Source organism: Carassius auratus, chromosome 7, assembly GCF_003368295.1.
Source record: "Carassius auratus strain Wakin chromosome 7, ASM336829v1, whole genome shotgun sequence".
In the NCBI taxonomy this organism is placed as follows: Eukaryota; Metazoa; Chordata; class Actinopteri; order Cypriniformes; family Cyprinidae; genus Carassius; species Carassius auratus.
The window spans coordinates 12,073,082-12,094,572 of NC_039249.1; the positions used below are offsets into that span (position 1 = coordinate 12,073,082).

The window sequence follows — 21,491 nt, forward strand, 5'->3', positions numbered from 1 at the left end:
TGTATGTTTCAATTCATGTCCTTAAAGAAACAGTTCACACAAAAAAATAAACATTTTATCATTATTTACTCGCCCTCATGTCAGAGATGTTTTGAAGAATGCTGGTAATCACAAAGTTGATGGTCCCTTTTGAGATCCATAGCATTTCTTTACTCATTATGGAATTCAATGGAGACCAACAACTGTTCGGTTCTTTAAAATATCTTCTTTTGTGTTCAACATAAGAAAGAAACTTGTCTGGAATGACATGAGGATAAGTAAATGATGACAAAATGTAAATTTTGGGGTGAACTATTCCTTCAAGTCTTGTCAAGCAACTTTAACCACACACCTTATTTTACTTTATTCTATAAACCCAAAACTGAAATTGTAAAAATCAACTGGAAATTCATAAGGGAACCCATGGCTTCCACGCTGGCAGTTGTCAAACCATCTACTATTTAATGTACTCTACCATGCGGTCCTCTGGTCAGCCTGCCGTGGATGCGATGACATAGTTTGAGGGACGTGAATGTGATGTCCGTGACCGTAGTTGGGGTGCATTCTATGGGGATGCGGCGGGGGTCTCTCATGTGCACGCCTTAAGGAAGGAGGAATAAACGTTATAACAGGAAAAAAACTAAAACACGACACTGTTTGCAGGGGCATTAACATAATGAAATAGTTCTTCTTAATACATAGAGCTAAGGCTTTGCCATCACAGGCATAGATTAGATATTAAAACATAGTAAAAAAAAAAAAGTTTTTCTTTTATTTCTGAAAAATGTAGTCTGGATGAGCATTAGAGACTTGTATGCAAACATCATGAAACAGAGCTCTACAGCAACTCACGTCGGGTGCTGCATCATTCTGCGTCTCTGAACCTCCATTCTCTGCAGTATGTCATGCTGGTGGAGCCTCTGGACAGGGTTTGGGCCAAGTACGGGCAGGTGGTGTTGCAGCGCCTGGTGCTCAGGGGGAAGATGCTGCTGCAGAGGGGCACTGGAGCCTGGGAGATGGTGGGAAGGCAGGGAGGGTGGAGGAGCTGGGGGCACTGAGTGGCCTGGGCCATGAGAAGGCAGTGGGGTGTGGAAGGGGAGGACGGGGTGTGGGATGACATAGTCACCTTGTGGAGGAGGCTGTTGAGAGGGAGGAGCATTGCTGTGGGAGTGAGGACAGGAAGAGGAGGACTGGTGGTGCAGGGGGCGCGGAAGAGGGCCGTCTGGAGAAGAAAAGCAGAAAAGTTCAGATGAATGACAGAAATGAACCCCTTTCCTTTCTGAATGATTCAAAATGTTCAGACAAGTCAAAAAGTATATCAAAAACAACTAGTTTCAAGGAAACTCAGGATGGTCTGGATACTGCCCAGGTAAGTATGATTACCCTGGAGCAGATGAGTCGAACTGTTTACTAAGGATTTGACAGACAGAAGGGAATGAAGAAAGTAAAGGGAAAACAAAGAAAAAGAATGGCCGCGAGATACAGGAGATAAATATAGCGAGAGAAAACGGGAGAATGTGCAAACAGGTGCTCCAGTGAGCTGTGAGTGGCAATTACTTCACTAAATTCAGGCCCACCAGGGAGCCCTGCCACGCTCATTTATATTCCACACAACACTATTGTGAGCAGAATCGGCAATTAAGTGGGACTGCTGGGCACATTACCTGCAGCACTTAACACATTAAACATCAGGTGTTTCATCTAATTACCATAAAGCACAGACGCCAGCATCTCAGCATCTTCACATTCTCACTCGCACACACAAAAAACACAGGAATCATCTCACATCGATTTGATTTTACTGCCTTCTTTTTAGAATATCTAATAAATTTGGGATGTAACAGTTTGAATTCTCCAGGTCCAGGTTGAATCATTATTCTATGGTCTCTATTTAATTTGTAAAATACTTATTTTATATTAATCAATTTGTAAATTGGTCTTTTACTTAACTTTTAAATCCATTAAGGCCAATGACTCAGAACAATGTGGCACACAGTAACCTTTTTTTTTTTTTTATATAAATGTGAACATTTATATCTGAAATGTTCTGTTGTAACTTTCCAATTATATGAATAAAATATGTAATTATAAATTACATTTTTGTTTTCAAAGGCACTGTTATACATGACAGCTAAAACTACCAAACTGTTTTATTTTTTACAAGAAACATTTCACCCCTGAATTAGCATTAATTTTGGATTAACATGATTAAAAAATTACGGTAAAGGTGCGTACAAGGGGGATGCATGTAGTGCCTGCAGGAAGAGAGCTGAGGAGGTTGGGGCTGAGGCTGGGCCACTATGGCTGAGCTGAATGAGTCGGCCACAGTCTGCTGGCTGGGTCCAGGTGCAGCCTGGGAAACGTAAGCAGGAGGTCGGGAGGCGGAGCCTGGACAGCAGGGATCGAAGGCCGATGTGCCATGGAACCCTGTGCTGCTGGATCCACTGCTACGCAGTGCACTGCTACTGAGATCCACTGGCAGGGTCTGCTGAGACAGAGAAAGAAGCAGGGAAACAGAAACCAGCGGTTAATCCAGCAACAAACATGATGTTTCTGAACAAAGACATCTGGTGCATTAGCATATGGCTGATGAACTGACTTTAAAGAAATATAAAAGGTCATCAGAATGTAGCATTGGGGTTGTATGTGCACACAGAGCTAAATTTTCAAGGAAGCTAATAGTAGTATAGTCAGAGAAGTATCTCACATCTGAACATGAGGTCTACCTGCTACAGCCTTGCATATTTTATTACAGAATTAAATAGTATTTTATTACTAAATATTATCATTATCCTAATCATGAATAATATTTGCATTATTTTTCAATATATTAAGGGATAGTGGACCCAAAAATGAAAATTATGTCATTAATTTATTAATTAATTAAAAGATCTTAATTTGTGTTTGGAATGACATGAGGGAGAGTAATTAATGACATAATATAAATAAATTAAGTCTCCCCACAAGAAAACATGATGTGTAGGCAACTTCTTGTACTAGACTAAAAGAAATATTGATTGTTTTCAACAATCTGAGCAGTTCCAATAATATTCCAATAATATTTGTATAAAATGGCACTGGAGTGCAATAGCTGCTTCTTCGGTGAAACTAAATCACTGTCTGAGATTAACTTAAAAGAGAAACATTTTATAAGTGACTTTTAATGTGGTGGCACACCATAATAACTGGAAAATCATATATGGGAGGTCAAGAATGTGACTGTGGTAGCTGAAGAAGACCATTCAAGTTGAGCCCCATATTTAGCTTGATAAGCAGTCGTCAGTTTGTCATGCAAGAATGTTGTTATTTTTTTTTATATGACGAGCTACTGCTCTTCTGCTCCACCTATGATTTAAAAGAAGCTACTGTAATATCTTCACGGGACAGGGTTGTGGAAAATGTTTGGAAGCTACAGAATGACTAACATCTCTAACAACACTTAATATATGCAAAGTTAAGTCTGCAGCAGACAGGCACATATTCAGATCATGTGCAGTTGATTTATTGGCAGTCTTGTTTTAGTCAGCTGCCTGAATTGTTTAATACCTAGGTTTAGTGGTTTGTTCAATAGTGAGCTGCATTTCTCATCAAATAATATATTCCACATACTTCAAAAAAGGCACACATCAGGTCCATATTTAAAAAAAAAAATGACACTAGACACTAGAAATTATACACATAACCAAAACTATTACATTCTTTTCAAAATGAGGGGGCGTACACCCCAAATCTAATCCTTTACACACTTTGATGTTTAAAAATGCCTGACATCACATCGTTTCACTCCACATCTCCCGTCTGCGCATTTCTGATGACTAGCTATTGGCACTTAATGCTCACTGCCCCATCATCAAAGGCAACAGACTTTTGCCAAACATATTTCTCATATAAACAACTTAGTTTAGCCCAGCACACACTGAGACAAAGGGTCATGGCATACATGACCAAAAATGCACAAGTTTTCGACACACACTCATGCTCATGCACAACATGCACATGCAACACTTCTCTAGGCTGGTAAATAATAGAATTCAGCAGCCAAGACAATTAGTTCGGTGTGAATTATTCAACAACACCGAGAGGATGGCCTTAAACAAAAACCCTGGTGGAACAGCTCAGCTCCAAAAAAAAAAAAAATTAATAAAGGTGCTTTGTATTTTCCTTTTCATATTCAAAACATGAAGGGTGATTTAGTATTTCAAGAAAGCAGGATCTTAACTAATTCCAATCAAAAACATATGCTGCTAAATGCAAACCATGTGTGAAATGAAAAACAGACGGTGTTGTCAACAATACGGACATTATGATTCAAACAGTCAACGTATTATTTGGATTTTTTCCCCTCAATTTATGTAGAAAAATAGCCCCCCCCCTCAATTTATGAAGCAAAAAGGGTTTAATTCATACACACAATGAACAAAGAAGACAAGAAAATGGGTTTCATGGGTTTCAGCTTATAATATCCTCGCCTTTTCCACCACTCACAATACAAGGTTCTCAAGAAGCTGTTACGCAGTTATTAAGGTACCTGGTCGTGGTACTGGTTACTGCTGCTCACCCCTCCACAGGGCGCAGGCATGGCAGTGGGCCTCTCCAGAGGGCAGCTGGACTCTGGGAAGGCTAAGGAAGAAGGGACCGGGGTGGTGTGGTGGTGATGGTGGAAGTGGTGCGCGTGACCATGGGAGTGCTGGGAGCCAGACTGCTGTGTCGTCCCAGCTTGCATGCACCCTGAGTGGGTGTGCCCCATGGAGAGGTGCCCTGAAGATGGCCCGCTGCAAGGAGAGTGCTGGGGGCAACAAGAGGGTAACCTGGGCATCGCCACTCCTCCATTCTCACCAGACAAGCTTCTTCTGCTGCCATCTGATTGGGGGATAAAGACATACAATTAAAAACCAATACAAACATATCAATAATCAGTGTCAGTGTCGATTATTGAACGGCAGCATCTGGAGAGTTTACCTTCGGTGGCAGTGGTGATGGTGGTGCTGGGTCCTGGCACTCCACTATGGCTCTGAGCAGCCAGTGTGCTATCAGGGGCAGCCACTGAGCAGCTACTGGAGGGACCAGGACCCTCCTGTGGCGATTCTGAGGTACAGGCATTATGGGAAGAGGAAGAAGAACTGACGGACTGTGGGTGTGTGCTGTCAGAAGTGGTTGGCACGACTGAGAGATCTGAAGATGGATCAGCATATATAAAGACAAACAAAAACATAAATGGTAAATAAATAATATAAACTTCTGATTAGTGATTAATATTATATTGGTTATTTGCCGATAAATACAATGTATATTTTCATCGGTGTTGGTCAATACTAATTTGTTTAAATGTGCAGTCTCATTTTCCCTTATATTAGCTTTGCCATCATTTAATGAAATCAATTTAATATTACTGTTAAGTAAGTAAATGTCTCTGAAAACATCTCATATGCTCACCGAGGCTGCATTCATTTAATCAAAAACATAGAAAGTCGAGAGTATATATTATAGATTGTAATATATTTAAATATTATTTTATTTTTCTATTTTATTGTATTTTAAAATGTAATTTATTCCTGTGACGGCAAAGCTGAATTATCAGCAGCCATTACTCCTTCAATGTCACATGGTCCTTCTAATATGATAAAATCATACTTATAAACTGATGGGGTGCAAATCAGAAACATAACTTTTTTTTCAAAGACTAAAATAGTTTTTTTTTTTAATTATTAAAAATAACTGAATAATGATAAAAAATACTGGCCCCACATTTTTTAGCTGTAATGCATTTTCATACTGTGCATTATAATGTTTTGATACCTAAATTCATGTAGCATTTAAAATGACTGATTTAAGTTTTTTTCAGTGTGTTTTATTTTAAATAAAGAACATGATTCAGTATCAGCCAGAATTTTACCATCAGTGCATATGCACTGCAGCAGACTGTAAGTACACCTTCAATAATAACTATAAGGATATTAATAATAAGGGTCTTAACTTAAAGGCATTTGTTGCAACTGGCAACAGATGGTTTCCTCCAGCTTTAGAACATCAGTGTGAGCATGCATGTGCGTTTTCACACTCACACACTTCATTCAAGAAGTGGCCCATGAGGATATCTTACTCATTAACATTCCATTGCGAGTAATCCATCTGCTTTTTCCTCGCAAATTAATTTCTCACAACGTCAAAAGAAATGCAAATGCAATCATATCTCAGCCTGCTCTTTTACCTCCCCACCAGCTACAGACCCCAAAGGCAAACAAAGAGACACTTTATGACAGTAAATCAAACAGAACTATGTAAATGAGTTTTCCTTTGACAAACCTCAAGATTCAGAAGCATATCACAGATTAATGAGATAACACTACACAGATTTTATTTCCTTATCCAGAATGGCAGTTTAATTGGTTCCTATACTAGTTCTCTCTGAATCTTTGGGGCCAAGCGGCTGATTGCATAACAGACAGACTTCATTATGTAGTCTGCAAATGAAATCAGAATTAAACTCAATTACACACAATAAAAGGGATGCTTTTGGTGTCCATCAGTCTGTGGTTGTGAGAGAATGCTGTGCAGCTGCGAAGGCTATTTATGCTGCTGTGCATGCTGAAACGATATAGATTAATCATTATTAACGGGGCCTGAACACACAGTCGAGCTGCAATCCACAGCGCTGAACAACACTAACCGAATCTACCAGATTCATTCCTCCTCCCCCTCACACAGCGATACAGCTCAAAGACCGCTCACAGTGAAAGATGAGTAGATTAGATGTGACATCTAATATTTCCCAAACCCACGCAGTGTTGAACTGGGTGATCTAATTCTCATTCCCTCCTTTATGTTCCAGACCGGAAGACCATCACTGCAGCACAGAGTCAGGGAGACGCTCATCAAATACTCATCAAACATTTCAAATAATGGCTGACACGCACAAAAAGAATCTCTCCCCTTGATTTTAGGGCTCAGCAAAATTGGACAGCAGATTGTTTTTACTTGTTATGGTTGTGCAACACATTTATGTTGTTTTAAATGTTCTGGTTACAGCTAATGCATTTTGAGCATTTGAATTTTAGCATGAGAAGAGGTCATGACCGGACTATATTCAGAAAGCCTTTTCATGTTATGAAACGAGGGGATATTAAATTCCTGTCGAGTTCCTGTTTCTGTTGTTCCAAGTTCTTGCGTTTTATTGTTTTATTAACATTAAAGGGTTAGTTCGCCCAAAAAATTATTAATTTACTCACTCTTAAGTGGTTTTCTTTTTTAAACTTAAATGAGTTTCTGTCTTTTGTTGAACATAAAAGTTAATTTGAAGAATGTGGGTAAACAAACATTTGCTGGTCCCCACTGAGTTCAAAGTCAATGTGGACCAGCTAACTATAGGTTACCCACATTCTTTAATAACAGAATAAAAATTTTAGGGTGAACTATAGCTTAAATGACAGTTTACAGCATGTTTAGTCTCATGTCCCTTTAAAAGCTGCACGCATGTAATATACAGACATGCAAGATAACTAAGTCCAGTAACCAGGCACTGTGTAACAGGCTTTTTAGTGCATGCGCTTCAGGTGTACGTGCTCAGAAAAAGTGCACATCAAAACAGTATGCGTATGAAATGTTTAACCGGCAAGGCTTTAAAGCACATGCAAATTACCATTTTTTCCGGACTATAAGTCACACTTTTTTCATAGTTTGGCTGGTCCACGGCTGGGACACACGCAACCACACGCCTACAGACATATTTAGCTGAGCAATCCAAAGGAAGGGAGCGAAAAGTAGGTCCATTTCGACAGAAAAGGCAAAGAAGTTACTTGCAAAATATGCTACACAATATTAAAATAAAGTACAGTAGCTATGCAATTACAATGCTGTATCACTTGTGACACAAACATCCACAAGCAAATGAAAGGTGCTTCCCAAAGCTGATCTTTATTCCCAGGACATCTGTGCCATTGGAGAGGGTGTGTCTGCCGCGGGCTGTCCACAGGCTGCGCTCCAACCCCACGTCACGACATGTTACATTTTTTAAATAAAAATTGAATAAATAATCGCGGCCGAAAATATTATCGAGGTCTTTTATTAATTGATTTATCGACTATAGCAACAGGCCTATTGACTAGTAGCATTTAATTGATTTTGGTTTAATTATTTTTTTATTTGACAAATTAGTATAGAATTTAGTATCTGTCCATCCCTAAGTGTAAATGAAAAGCATAGGTTTCCTCACCGTCCTCGTCCACGGTGAGGTCCACGACCTCTCCAGCACTCTGTCTGAGAGGCTGGATGACGGTGGACAGGCGATGACGGCCACGTCCCTCCTGAGCGCGGCTCTGGGAACAGCTGGGTCCCCAGTGCATTCTGCCATGGCTTCCCACTGAGCGTGACCTGCACAACACACATGACAGTCTACATTAACATAACTGTAAAACTATTTAAAAACAATGGCCAAACTCAATTAGCCAATGACCGGTCATGGTATGAATGACTGGTAAATATGGTCTATTGAGGACAGAGAAAATGTGCTGCAGAAGCAGACCTGTGTTTGTGTTCTGGATTTTGTTGTTTCCAGTGAGCTGTAGCAGAGCATTAGAGCAGCAACTTTAGCAGCTACTTGAATGATCGGCTGGAACGTAGACATGAGAGCTAGAGCTCTTTACACAGACACACACATTATAAACCTATGAGAAGATATGGCACACTAGTGCCATGAGAGCATAGCACACACATATTTCACACATGTACACATAACTATTACTAGTGTAATACACAACACACAGAAAGAAAAAATTAAAACATGAAACAGATCACACAATCGACAGATAAACAATAAGCTAAACCACCACCAAACATCACAACCTGTCATGTGATCTAAGACCTTTGAGTAGAAAGCATCTGTAAAAACGTAATTTCAGGATAACAAACTCTGGAAAAAAGAAAAGTGTGAACACTAGAGGTATTTTGTTTGAAAAAGAATCCAGAAAAGGGCCACTCCTCAAAGCTTGAATTCCCTGGTGTAAACAGTGTAAAGGGAGGGGGAGGGGCTTGTGCATGGTGAAAAGGGAGGGGCTTGTGTGCAGGAGATCTCAAGTGTAACTCTGTCAAGTTCTGATGTCATTAGCTTTCATTAGAGTCACACCACAGGTATTACAACTAATTAGTAAACCACTATGTGCATGATTCTACTCCAAACAATACTTCAACAGGTTTTTTGTTTCAGTGTTAGAACAGCTGCATTTCTCTCCTTGGTTTCATGTCAATCATGCTCTCTTGTTCAGTCACTGTTACTTATTGTCATCTACACAGTCAGTGTTTGGAATTGGAATTGTATTTATTGACAGTTTGACTCTCAAACAGTCCTAATTTTAGCTAGTACTGTCGATACCCATGTCAACCATGTGAATATCACCAGTAACCAAAGAGAAAATTAAAGACTGCAACATTGATAAAATTATTAAGCAATGGCAGCTTTAATTTTTTTTTATGATTATTATTATTATTATTATTAAAAGAACATCCCATTTTGAGGCCACAAAATTGCTCAGCTCAAAGAGCAAAACTCAATCTAAAATATGTGGATCACACAAACTTAATTTCAGTTTCTGGGTGCTACCAGAACCGCACATTAATTGTCACTATTGGTAATGTAGTATACAACACAATGTGAAAATTGTGATGTTTAGTAGTGTGTTTCTGAATGCTATAAACTCCTGGTATGTAGAGTTTATTTTCCTCAGAGATTTTAAGCAACATGGCAGTTTTCCAAAATTCCAAATAAATTATTCTGGAATTCTATAATCACTCGTGGAATTCTAGCCCTCTGTGCGGATTTGATTCCATAGGAGGGGCACATTGGCCCCGGCTGCCGTAAAGCAGAGTGTGCCTGGGAATAGAATTGTTCTCCAGGCTGGGATTTAGCGGCCCCAGGCCCGTGCCTGGAGAACAGGGAAGCCCCCTGACTCCCAACCCAACACTGGTGAGCCTGTTAACCACAGATTGCATCATTAAAACATCAAAACAAAATTATTACCAACAGGCTTGGAAAGCTGAGGGATTCTCTGGAGACCAGGGGAGTGACTCCAGAACGTTCAGTTTCCTTGTGAACATGTTAGCAAGTGCATTTACATACACATCTTACACACGTTATGCTTAAAGAAAAATATGTAGGTCATGTAAACAACTTAAACTGAGTTCTTTAAATCAAGAAAAAAAATTCAATTACACAGATTTCTGCCCATTTCCCCAATTTAGTTCTGCTTTCAAACACTTTTTCCATTGTTCCATCAGCTTCAATGTGTTTAAATCTACTGATATTCTCACATACCTATTCATCTCAACTACACATTTACACATTCAAATAACTGACTGCCTGTGTACAACGAAATACTAAACTAGATTTGTTATTCCGTTGCTGATTTGAAAACATTTAGGAGAGCAGATCAGACTAAATGATGTGCTCTCAGCATCAGTATTCAGAGTAAAAAGAACTGACTATTACAAAAACATCCTAAGGCATCCTCCAGAACATTTGTACTCAAAGGACAAATAAACAAACAAGAAACAACTTATAAATTGTACGTCACTATAAACACTCAACACACAATTCCTGCTCATTTAATTTACCCTCAGGATCAACAAAAGCGCAAATTGCATGCATTTAAAAAATCCATAAATATAATACATACATGGGGGAGGGGAATTTATAATCTCAAAACTGAAACATACAGAAACAAACAATGACCATCCTAACACTGGAAGGACTCCAAGGAGCAGAACTCTTGAAATTATGAATATCTTAAAACGTTAAACATTTACCACAGGAAAACCTCTTTAAATGGCGTAACTACTATAACAGAGCTGTGTTTCATACATAATGCTTTACTACTGTGGTTGTGTAAGATAAAACTAAATATAACAAACTAAAAAACTACATAAAAAAAAAAATCAATTCTACTACGGTTGTGCTGATAGACCATAGCATTGTGTATCATTGATAGTCAGAGATATTGCCTGCAGCTGATGTTTGTATTATTATTATTATTATTATCAGGCTAGTAATACTATCTAGTTAATATTAGGGCTTATTTGTTCCATTACATTTATTTTTCCACATTTTCATAGTGTGTTTGCGTGTTATAACCAATCACACATGATTATGTTGAGCTTATGAATGCATCAGAGGCATTCAGATGAGTCATCGCTGAAACAGCGGAGTTTGGTTGTTCAGTGCGTGCTGACTGAATTCTCACTCGAAAATTCTCTCATCATAAACAACAAAGTGCAGAAGTACTTGCAGTGTAAATATAATAGATTTATTGATCATACAATGTAAACAGCTTCACTGATTATAACGGGAGTGTTTAAAGCGCATAAACTCGCGCAATGGTAATGTAAATGCTCGTTTTCTGAATAACTGAGGAAATGTAAGCCTTATGATTAGTCACTTACAATGTCTCTAAGAAATTGTTATCATGTTAGATTAAAATTTTGTCATATTAAAAACATTAGGCTGCTTTTAACCTTACACTGTAGTTGGTCAACTTTTCGGCAATGAAACCAAGTAAATAAATAAATAAACAATAGGGGTGCTCCGATCACGATCGGCCGATCGTTGATGCGCATCTCGTCAGTAAAGCCGGTTCTCTAATCAGCGGTTAATTCCATCAGGTGCGTGATTTCACATAGATCAGCTGTTACTACACAGAGCCGTTGTTAATAGAGAAGATGCGCAAATTCACTTCATTTTCAGCATTTTTGGCGCATCTTCTCAGTTAACAACGGCTCTGTGTAGTAACAGCTGATCTATGTGAAATCACGCACCTGATGGAATTAACCGCTGATTAGAAAACCGGCTTTACTGACGAGATGCGCATAACGATCGGCCGATCGTGATCGGAGCACCCCTAATAAACAAATTAGCATGATAATACTGTGTATTGGTGAACTTACAGGCAATGGGACGATATGAAAATCGGCAAACACTAAACACTACATAATAAATATTACATACAATAAACACAATGAAAGAAAACTCTACACTCAAAAATCATGCCCAAAATACTCAAGACCCCAAGTTCTTGAGGAAGCTTTGAGAGTGTCGAATCAGACGTGAGTGCTAGGGAATACCTGAGGCTGTGTGTGACACTGCTCTTTAATTGGCAGAATCACAGGCAAAGCCAGACAAATCACCTGAGACCTGCCGCTAATTACCCACAAGCAGGCCTGGGATTATTTTGTAAATTATACCAGCATGGCATTTTGAGTCTATGGTTGGGAATGGGATGGATTCTGTAAACACGTGAACTGATAGGGTGGTAACTGGGATAAAGAGGTGGTGGTTTTATTTTGGAATTTGAGGAATTTTAGGTCTTTGTCAATGGTGCCCTGTTTGCAAACATATTATTGGAACTCTTCTTCCTGTACGTCTCAGACAAGCTTGCAGTGGGCGGGATCAACACAAGCCAGTGTAAAGGTCAGATGAGAGACCCTGTGCAGAATTTGAAAGCGAGTCTTGACATTTTTTCATTGGATTCCTTTAAGCAATACAACAGAACAGGAGTCCATGCAAAATGTGTCAAATGCCTGTACGTGTGGGAAGACGCCTGCCGAGTTTTGCAAGCTTCTGCATTTAAAGCCAGTGTGCTGTTGTGAAATGGGGGAGGGGTGAAACGGAGCCGCTTCAGAGCAAGTGACCATATACAACAACCAGATAGCATCTTCCATTCCAGTGCCTCAGAAACACTTTCAGACAAGACAACATCATCATTTGAACAGATCTATATCTATAATAAAATCTATGATGCAAACATACAGATTTGTCTGTAATGCTGCCGTAAGCGGGCGTCTGCCACAGCTGCTCCCTGCATGTGCATATTGTGGGTTCCATTAAATCCGACCCCCCTACTCTGAATTAATAGTCCATCTATCTATATAATTTCTTCATGCTTTCCCTCATCGGTCTCCATATGCGCTATAAACAAAGGATCTTTGAGTGGAAGAGCTTCATTGCTCATCCAGCTGACCTTAGACACCCAGAGCCCCTCCTCCAGCATTCTGCTGCAAGCCCAGGCACCTCAGGGAGATAGGAAAGATTAAATGAGACCACTCTCGCTACATAACACACATCCAGTTCCTGGAAATGCTTTCCATAGGCACGAGCTTAGACTAGAGGAAGGGAGGAGTGAAGAGAGGAAAGCAGAACAAGAGGGAGGCAAATGGGTGAAAAAGAACAGGGGTAAAGGAAGAGAGAAAAATGAGAAAGTGAAATAAGCCTGTTGCCTTATGTTATGACCGTGTGAAGAGCTCTGAATAAAGTCATGTTTCATAGCTGAGCATTCTTCTAAATATGTTTCTAGAGACGGATCTGGACAGTCGACTAGTCAGCCAACAATCGACAATTCAATTTATAAGCTTGACTAGTTTATCTAGATTTTTAATGTATGACCATGTATCTGAAGATGCCTGGTGGATTCAGGGTCTATTAAATGCGTTTTTATTTAATTTTTTCTCAAATTCATTTTTCTCCATTCATTTTCTGGATTCCATTAGAATGGTTTCAATAAATTTATAAAAAGCAAAAAAATCTCTAATTAACTGATTTTATTTGATTTATTTTGTCTAGATAAAAATAATGAAGTAGTTACAACTAAATCCTCATTTTAAATAGTAAAAGTTAATTATATTACTAGGGATGCACCGATCATGATTTTTCATGGCCGATTCCGATACCGATTTTTTACAAACAAACTGGCCGATTCCGATACCGATTTCCGATTTCTTTATTTTTTTATTTTTTTTATCTTTAAGCAACAAACAAGAAAGAAGGAAAGTGTGCATAAACAAGATGATTATTTGGTATTTAATAGGCCAAACCGGCTTTTGGCTATTGAAAACAATAACTGCAACCATCTGAAATTAACAGCAGTAACTGCACAATAAGTAGCCTACATTGAATACACACATAGATGTTACAGACATCAGCATTTAGCTTTTGTTTTTGAATTGGGTTAAAACTACAGAGAAATGGCCTTAGATGAAAAGATTAACTGTAACCATGTGAAATTAAAGGCAACAACTACGTAGTTCTACAATCCAAACAACACAATCAACACACATTCAATAAGATGTTTCTTGATCAGCATTCAGTATTTTTGTTTTTAAATTGGGTTTTACATAAAAGGTCTTTACCAATGTCTTTATTTACAGATTAAATAAAAGTATGCTATATAAACAGATTATTCCAAAATGTTCAAATCAAATAATGTTGGTGCGAATAAAACAAAGATGCAAAGTGTTTTCATTCATCCAATAATCATTGGATCAATGAATCATTACCCTTAAATGTTTTAATTGGATGAATGAAACACTTTTTCTCAGTGTGCTACAGCAGGTGATTTTAAATCAAGTTGATGTAATTTTAAGGTAAAATAAAAATAATCATCCAGAACTGACATTTACTTCTGGCTTTCCAAACGAGTATGCAAGTTCCACTTTACAAAAAAAAAAAAAAAAAAAGTTTTGTCACAGTTTAGTCTGTTTTGTTTCTCATCCAACACGTGAGAAGTTGATCTGAACATCTCTACACGGTCTACTCGTGTTCAGGGCTCGGACCGGTGACAGTAAGCTCGGGCAGCTTCAGTGTGCACAGAAAAGGGACTCTTATTTGTGCGCCAGTACACCAACGACTGATCGCTTCCTGCTATCTGTGCCTCAGACATGTAGCTCTGCATTTCCAGTACTGATCGGCTGCCCGTGTCCTGCGCACAGATTTTGAAATACTTCCACACAAATGACATAGCGAACGATTACAATGTAGTCTGTGCACACGGCCGCACTTCCGGAAAAATCGGCCTAAAGAAGACCAAAAACCGGCCGATTGCCGATCGCGTATTTTAAGCAAAAACCGTCTGGTTCCGATTTATGGCCGGTCGACCGGTGCATCCCTACATATTACAGATTAATAAAATGTTAACGTATATAATGTAATGTAATAAATAACCAACAGGTAGCAGAAGAGCAGAAAAAGTGCCATACTAGGGTTGTTACTGAACAGTATGGCCAGATAAGCCACTTAGTTAGAAAAGCTTAAATGTTTTTAACATAATAGAATGTAAATAAACAACATTTTATGAACAGATTATTAGGGATGCACCGAAATGAAAATTCTTGGCCGAAACCGAAAACCGAAAAAGACAAAAACCAAGGCCGAAAACCGAAACCGAAACACCGAAAGAAATTATGCCAATTATTAGTACCATTGCATTTATTGCTATGACCATGTACTAACTTTACTAAAATTAAGACATTGCAATTGCATAAATTAATATTAAAGTTTCAAAGATAATTACAATTACATAACTTATTTTAAAAAAAACATAAAAATACACAATTAAAAATGATGCAAATATTTATTAAGCACATTGCAACAATGCACAGTATAAAATAAAATTCAAACTAAAAATGTATCCCACTCATGTGTATATTTAATAATAATGTACAGGCCTACTGGCTGCAGAAAGGTTTTAAAATGAACAGTTCTCTCATAAAAACAAAGTGCATTTAGGTGAAGTGCATTTGAAATTTTTCTATGTAGGACTAGAAAGTGCATTACTTCTCCAGTATAGGCAAGACTGTTATCACTTCTGGGGATGGGGACTTCAGACAGATAACCATCTAGCTGTTGAGCAGTTGAGCTTGTCATCTGCCTGACATTTGAGAAATATTTGAGAGAGTGTATTTAAATAGGGCCAGGGCATAAATAAACATTTTTATCAAATTAAAGCAGAAATCTAGCATAAATACGGCTACAATCTGATATTATGTATGTATGTTTGTGTGTGTGTGTGTGTGTGTGTGTGTGTGTGTGTGTGTGTGTGTGTATATATATAGTAGCCTAAGAACAAAATAGCCAACGTATTATTATTATTTGAGGCACTTTCTTGCAGAATTCCACTGAACATATCAGACAACGATGGTGCATGCCACTCATCTGGTGCAGAGACCAGTCTTTTTTCTGCGCTCTGATCTGTCTCCTGCGCTTGGCGCTTCTCCGTCTCCACGCGGGTTCTCCGCATCCAGCGCGGCCTGGATCATTTCTCGTGCGCGCTGCCTTATTTCCGCATCCAAGTAACGTTAATGGTCTTTATAACGCGGATCAAGCACATTCGCGATGAAGTGCAGAGGATCCGAAAAGATCTCAGTGAGACGTGTGCTAACAGACTCTATAAGACTGTAATTTTCTTTGTTTTTACTTCGTGATCCGTCTTAATTTCTTTGTTAGGAGACGTTTTAGTGCTGCGAATAAAGGAGTAAGAAGAGAGAAAATGTTCTCACTGGTGTTAAGTGAATGTCGCGTGGAGCTCATTGTCTGCCTTATGCAGGTGCACGTGCAGGTCGCGGTTTCTGTTTGCGTTATCACAACATTTCGGCCGTGTTGTTTCGGTGATAAAAGTCTATCGGCCGAAAACCGAAAAGGCCATTTCCGGCCGAAAATTTTCGGTGGCCGAAATTTCGGTGCATCCCTACAGATTATGTATTTGATACTTCGCATTGCACTACATCTCAAAAAACAAGTGCCTCGCCAACTCTGTTTTTTGAGAGGTAACACTCAAATCACTACACAAACACACGCAAAGCATTAGGTAGAGACCTCTTTATCACTGTACCTGTCTTGCTAAGAGGGAATGCAAACTACACCTATTCACACTGCTCAAACGTGTACTCACAAAAGACCCCCACTTTCCTCTGACCTTGGCCACGTGATGTTTTCCCGAGCTGTAAAGCCTCTCCCTCCCCCTCCACTGAAGTCCTATCCAAACCACAGCCGACGCACGGCTTGCAGATCAGCATTCAGTCACAAACACACAAGCCCACATTCCTGCACAGTATCTCTCATCCTAACTCTCCACACTAAAGCCATATAACGGCAGGGCCACATGATTTCAGCTGCATTCCAGTGCTGTTGTTTGAAGAGGGATAATAGTCCTCATGACCTTTAGGAAAATAAATGAGGGAGCTGATCTTACTGGCGCAGAGAAAACAACGTGCAAGTGGAAGGAGGGAAAATCTAATTAAACACACACACACAAAAACCTATAGAACTGCTCACTATATAGCTGGCCAACCTCAAGACAGACAGCTGAATCAGTAGTCAAGACAGGCTTCCTCAAGCTTCTCTGACAGGATGTTCTTTCTACATCCAAACACAAGCATGTGGCCGGCAGGCGGGGCATAGAAACCACACACAGCCCTCATCAGCTGTAAGGACAGCGGAAGAATTGGTGTACCTTGTCATGATTTTACCAGTAAATAACATGAGTCTGAATCTGTTTTTGTATGTATATTCTCCCACTTTAGTTGCTTCTAATTTAAAACATAGAAGGAAAAGAGAAATATATTGGTAAAATTAATAGGAAAAAATACTTCTAGAACCAAGGCTGCTGAACAAATTGGACAGGTACTGTTTCTCTCTATAGTATTATGTTATTCTGAACATATCCAGCAAGTGAACAGACTGGGCTGCACATCCGTGCCTGACAGACCCACCTGCTTTTCTGAGACCAGCACATTGTGAACCTCTTCTAGAGAAGGTCACCGTGCATTATAGTTTACAGCTGGCAACCATAAAATCCCTTACTAATCTTTGTGTGCATGTTAAATAAACATCCCTCCAGGCTTGACTGAGTGTGAAAACTTGTGTTTCACCTCACTCGTGCTGTCACAGAGGTATAAAACATGCAAACATGCACCCATAAATAAACAGCCTGAGGAGTTACTCATCCAAGACGAACGTCTGAATGATTCAGGTCCTGAGAAAGACAACCACACCACGATCAACCTCCAATGCACGGCCTACGATGACGACAGTTTAGGATTCGAGGGGCTCAACTCAATGACTTTGCTGGAAGGCGTGTGGTGGCAGCCAGCACTATTTATGGCAGCAGTTAAAAAAAAGTAATAGAATAAAGCGATGATTCTCAGCTCGGGAACAGACGCCTCAATAACAATTAGGAGAGAAGCGGGACAGTAAAACCAAATCAAGCAACGGGAAGAGGGGGCGTGGCTCAGACAAAACCATATCAGATGTGATTGAGTTTAGAGCTTCAATCAGATTTCAAAGGGGAAGACTGCTGAGAGCTCCATCTGACACAGTTTGGGGAAACCCAGGCAAAATACCAGAAGCTATAGCGTTTATTAAATGGATATGTGAGCAGCAAACTGAAAATCGAATCTACAAAAAAAGTCTCTGCTCTTCTGCGAACGCAATGGAAATCTTTACAACACTGAAGCCGAGGCACTGAACTACTTTTTGCAAGAATGTGCAAACGTCCTGCAGGTCATAAGACCAAAACAAAAAAGAGAACCTTGTTTGATTTTGGTCCACAGAAAGACAAAAAGTGGGCATTCTCCATGATATGGGGCTAATCCTTAAAGAACACAATGGACCCTTTGCATATTTCTGGGTTTCTCAGAGGCTGGAGTCGTCATTGTTGGGTAAACTTCTTTTGCAACTGATCAAGTATTTTTTGCAATTCCATTTTCTCAAACAGAAAATGATTTACAATTAGATATGATTTACAATACTGTTGACCATTGAAACGTTTCATAAGTGTGAAAATGGTCCATAACACCTGGGAGCTCGGTGGAATGCCTTCAAAACAAAAGAGAATACCATCTTCATGTCTAAACCCAGGTGTGCCGAAACAGTTCCTTACTGGGGACTTCACTGAGCCATAAACAGCCATGAACCTCGTACTACAGTTCAGACAAGTTTCATATAATGCCATGTTAAGATCTTTAAATCTGCTTCCCCAGAAGTTTAACAGCTGTCTTCTAAAAATATCACAACACTTGGTGAAATTCAGTTACAAGGACATTTTGATTAGAAATCTCACCTGAAGGCATCTCCGACGGTTACGATCTCCACTTCACTGTCCGTGGAGGTGACGTTGATCTCCTCGCTGGCAGGCACTGCGAGTGCAGGAGTCGCTTCGATCACAACCACATCCTCATCCAGGACACCTGATTGAATACATGGAATTTAAGCACATTAAGGCTAATATTCAACCAACAATGCACTGAAACCTACTTGTATACAGCAAATACTCATGTTTCAGATCACAATTTTGGATACCCACACATGAAGAGACACAACTGAGCCAACAGGAACTTTTTTACTTCTATGGTATATTTTTCCATTATAGGCTGAAAGAATTCATGACTTCAGGGTCTTATTTGCATGATACTAAGTATCTCTATTGCTTCACATGTTCTTTTTATAACAATAACACTGAATAAGATAGACAAACAAAATAGTGAATTAATGAGGTGACTGTGGTGGGAGAAAATATTTACATTATTGAGGAGATTATTAGGAGAGAAAAGAAAAAGAACACCTGCAACAAGATCATTGGTTACAAATTGTGTGAAACTGTAAGCTGCAAGTGAGATGGTCAGATGTTCTGCAGGCATCTCAACTTTTTTGGCATTTGTAACTCTGCGTCTGGAGTGTTTTTTGACGAGAAGAAAAGGCAGATTTCATGACACTTCCAGTAGTACAGCAAAGCAGGTTTATTTGTATAGCACTATATAATTCAACACACAATACTCTTTAAAATGCCTAATTAAAAATAAACTTAACTACTTTGTATAGTCAGTTAGGTTAGAAATGCAAATGCTACATATATAAAAGATTCACTGTTGTTTAGCATGGAGTTGCTAACAACATCAGGATTTTATTCTTACAATTACCAAACAGAATTGCAAAATGTAAAAATAGTGTATGAAAATTTTAACAATAATACTTTTTTTAACATTTAAGTCATGATGGTGCTAAACCTCCAAGGCCCCTTATTTTGTAAGATTAATAATTAGATTTTTTTTTTTTTACATACATTTCCATAAAAACAAAATATTCCCATGGCCCCACAACCCTATATAGGTCAAGCAGTTTGGAGAAAGAAAAATGGATGGATGGACAGTAAATTCCTTTTTTTTTTTTTTTTTAATTAAAATTATTTTAAGTCATCTTGAGGCCCCTAATGGGCTCTGGCCCCAGGCTCAGAACCACTTGTTTAAATCACTTAAGGGAAGGTGGTTATTTCACTTTGCACATGGCAGATAGCCCTGTATGTATGTTGTCCATTTACAGTCATTCTTTGGTCCAACCTCACCAAAGCATCAAGCTTTATACTGGTACACAAAAATCATCATATTCCCAACACAGCATAAAGTCTGTATCTTACTGCTTGTGAATTTTGGCTAATCAGTGAATGGCTTCTCTAGTAAAATGTTTATTTTTAAAGTATATCCAACATACAAATATATTTGAATGTCCACCAGTATCCTTGCAAGTTTTATGATGGGAAGCACACATATGCACTCCCATGAGAGACCAGTGGTCATCTGTACTTTCATAGTGTTATCTGTGTTTCCAAAGTCTTCATCCCACTCATTGATCTAGAGCAGAAGCAATATCAGCCTCAGTAGCCTCAGCAGCTGTTTAATTGATGATGGTTTGGTGCAGCAGTGGAGCCAACCAATGCTTCAGGCAGGCATGCTTATGTGTGCGCCAGGGAAGCTAAATGTAGGTCAGTAAAAGATGTGCTTTGCAGTGTGCTGGGCTGGCACAAGCTTTTGTAGTACAATCACTCATCTCTCTTCTGATTGGCTCTGCTGGTTGACTTCTCATTCCTCTAACTCGAGCTCTGCCTGGATTTGGTGTCAAGAGGCTCAGGGTGTGTTCAAAATAAAGCTCACAAGCATAGCTGGTACACGTCTCAGTGCGACTGACAAAAAACTTCAACTCAAGCTCCATTTTCTACAGAAAATGACATCCAGAACTACATGAAAGAGACATCTGAAAACCTTTGATGTGAATTACAGTAATGCCATGACCCTCACCCAGTTTTGAATAAAAGATAAAACAAGACTTAATTGAGCTCCAATTCATGCTTTCAGTCTTCCTGCCATAATTTCAAAAAGGCTATTAATTTTTGCTTTTTCAACAGCAGTCAGGCTTAAAGTTTTGCTTCTCATCGTAGCACTAAGTAGCATATATACCAGTTTCATTCTACACTGAATACAATGTTAAAAACAACTCCAGCTCTGTAAGGTCGTTGTGTCGCACTGTGTCAGGCATGTTTGTGCACCGAGGCAGAAGCTTGTGGCTCGGGAGATTCAACATCGTTCTCTGGGGGTGTGTTGTTAAGGTCGGCCCTCCCACTGAGTGCTGCTGCTTAGCACCCCGCTCTTACCCCGTTCCCCACGCTGCCCACAAGAAATGATCACACTACCAAACATAGCTACAACTTACAGCAATAAACACAATCATATATATTCTCAGTGCACAACCATTCGAAGTTACAATTCTGCAATCCTCTGTGAATGTACTATCATAAACAGGTTCTTTGTCAAAAAAAAATAAAAAAATAATAATGCATCAGTAAATCAGATAATTAGACTATGTGCCAAATAAATGCCATTGTCTTTTGGTTCGACATGCAGGCATAATAAAGGCATATGCTTAACTTCTT

At 39.2% G+C, this 21,491-nt stretch overlaps 1 protein-coding gene across 4 annotated transcripts in view; it reads right to left on the bottom strand.

Annotated features, from left to right (window-relative positions):
- The window catches only part of rnf111 (ring finger protein 111), a 34,657-nt gene that overhangs the window by 4,460 nt on the left and 8,706 nt on the right, over positions 1–21,491 (bottom strand). For 2 of the 4 annotated variants that reach the window (XM_026267332.1, XM_026267330.1), the window contains exons 3-9: positions 18,852–18,978; positions 8,189–8,346; positions 4,939–5,151; positions 4,508–4,839; positions 2,215–2,464; positions 832–1,201; positions 455–580 (exon numbers count right to left, since the gene is read on the bottom strand). In XM_026267332.1, the coding sequence (XP_026123117.1) occupies positions 455–580; positions 832–1,201; positions 2,215–2,464; positions 4,508–4,839; positions 4,939–5,151; positions 8,189–8,346; positions 18,852–18,978 (1,576 nt within the window). Of the gene's footprint in view, positions 1–454; positions 581–831; positions 1,202–2,214; positions 2,468–4,507; positions 4,840–4,938; positions 5,152–8,188; positions 8,347–18,851; positions 18,979–21,491 lie in introns of all 4 variants that reach the window. The other 2 variants (XM_026267331.1, XM_026267329.1) reach the window with 1 other exon arrangement.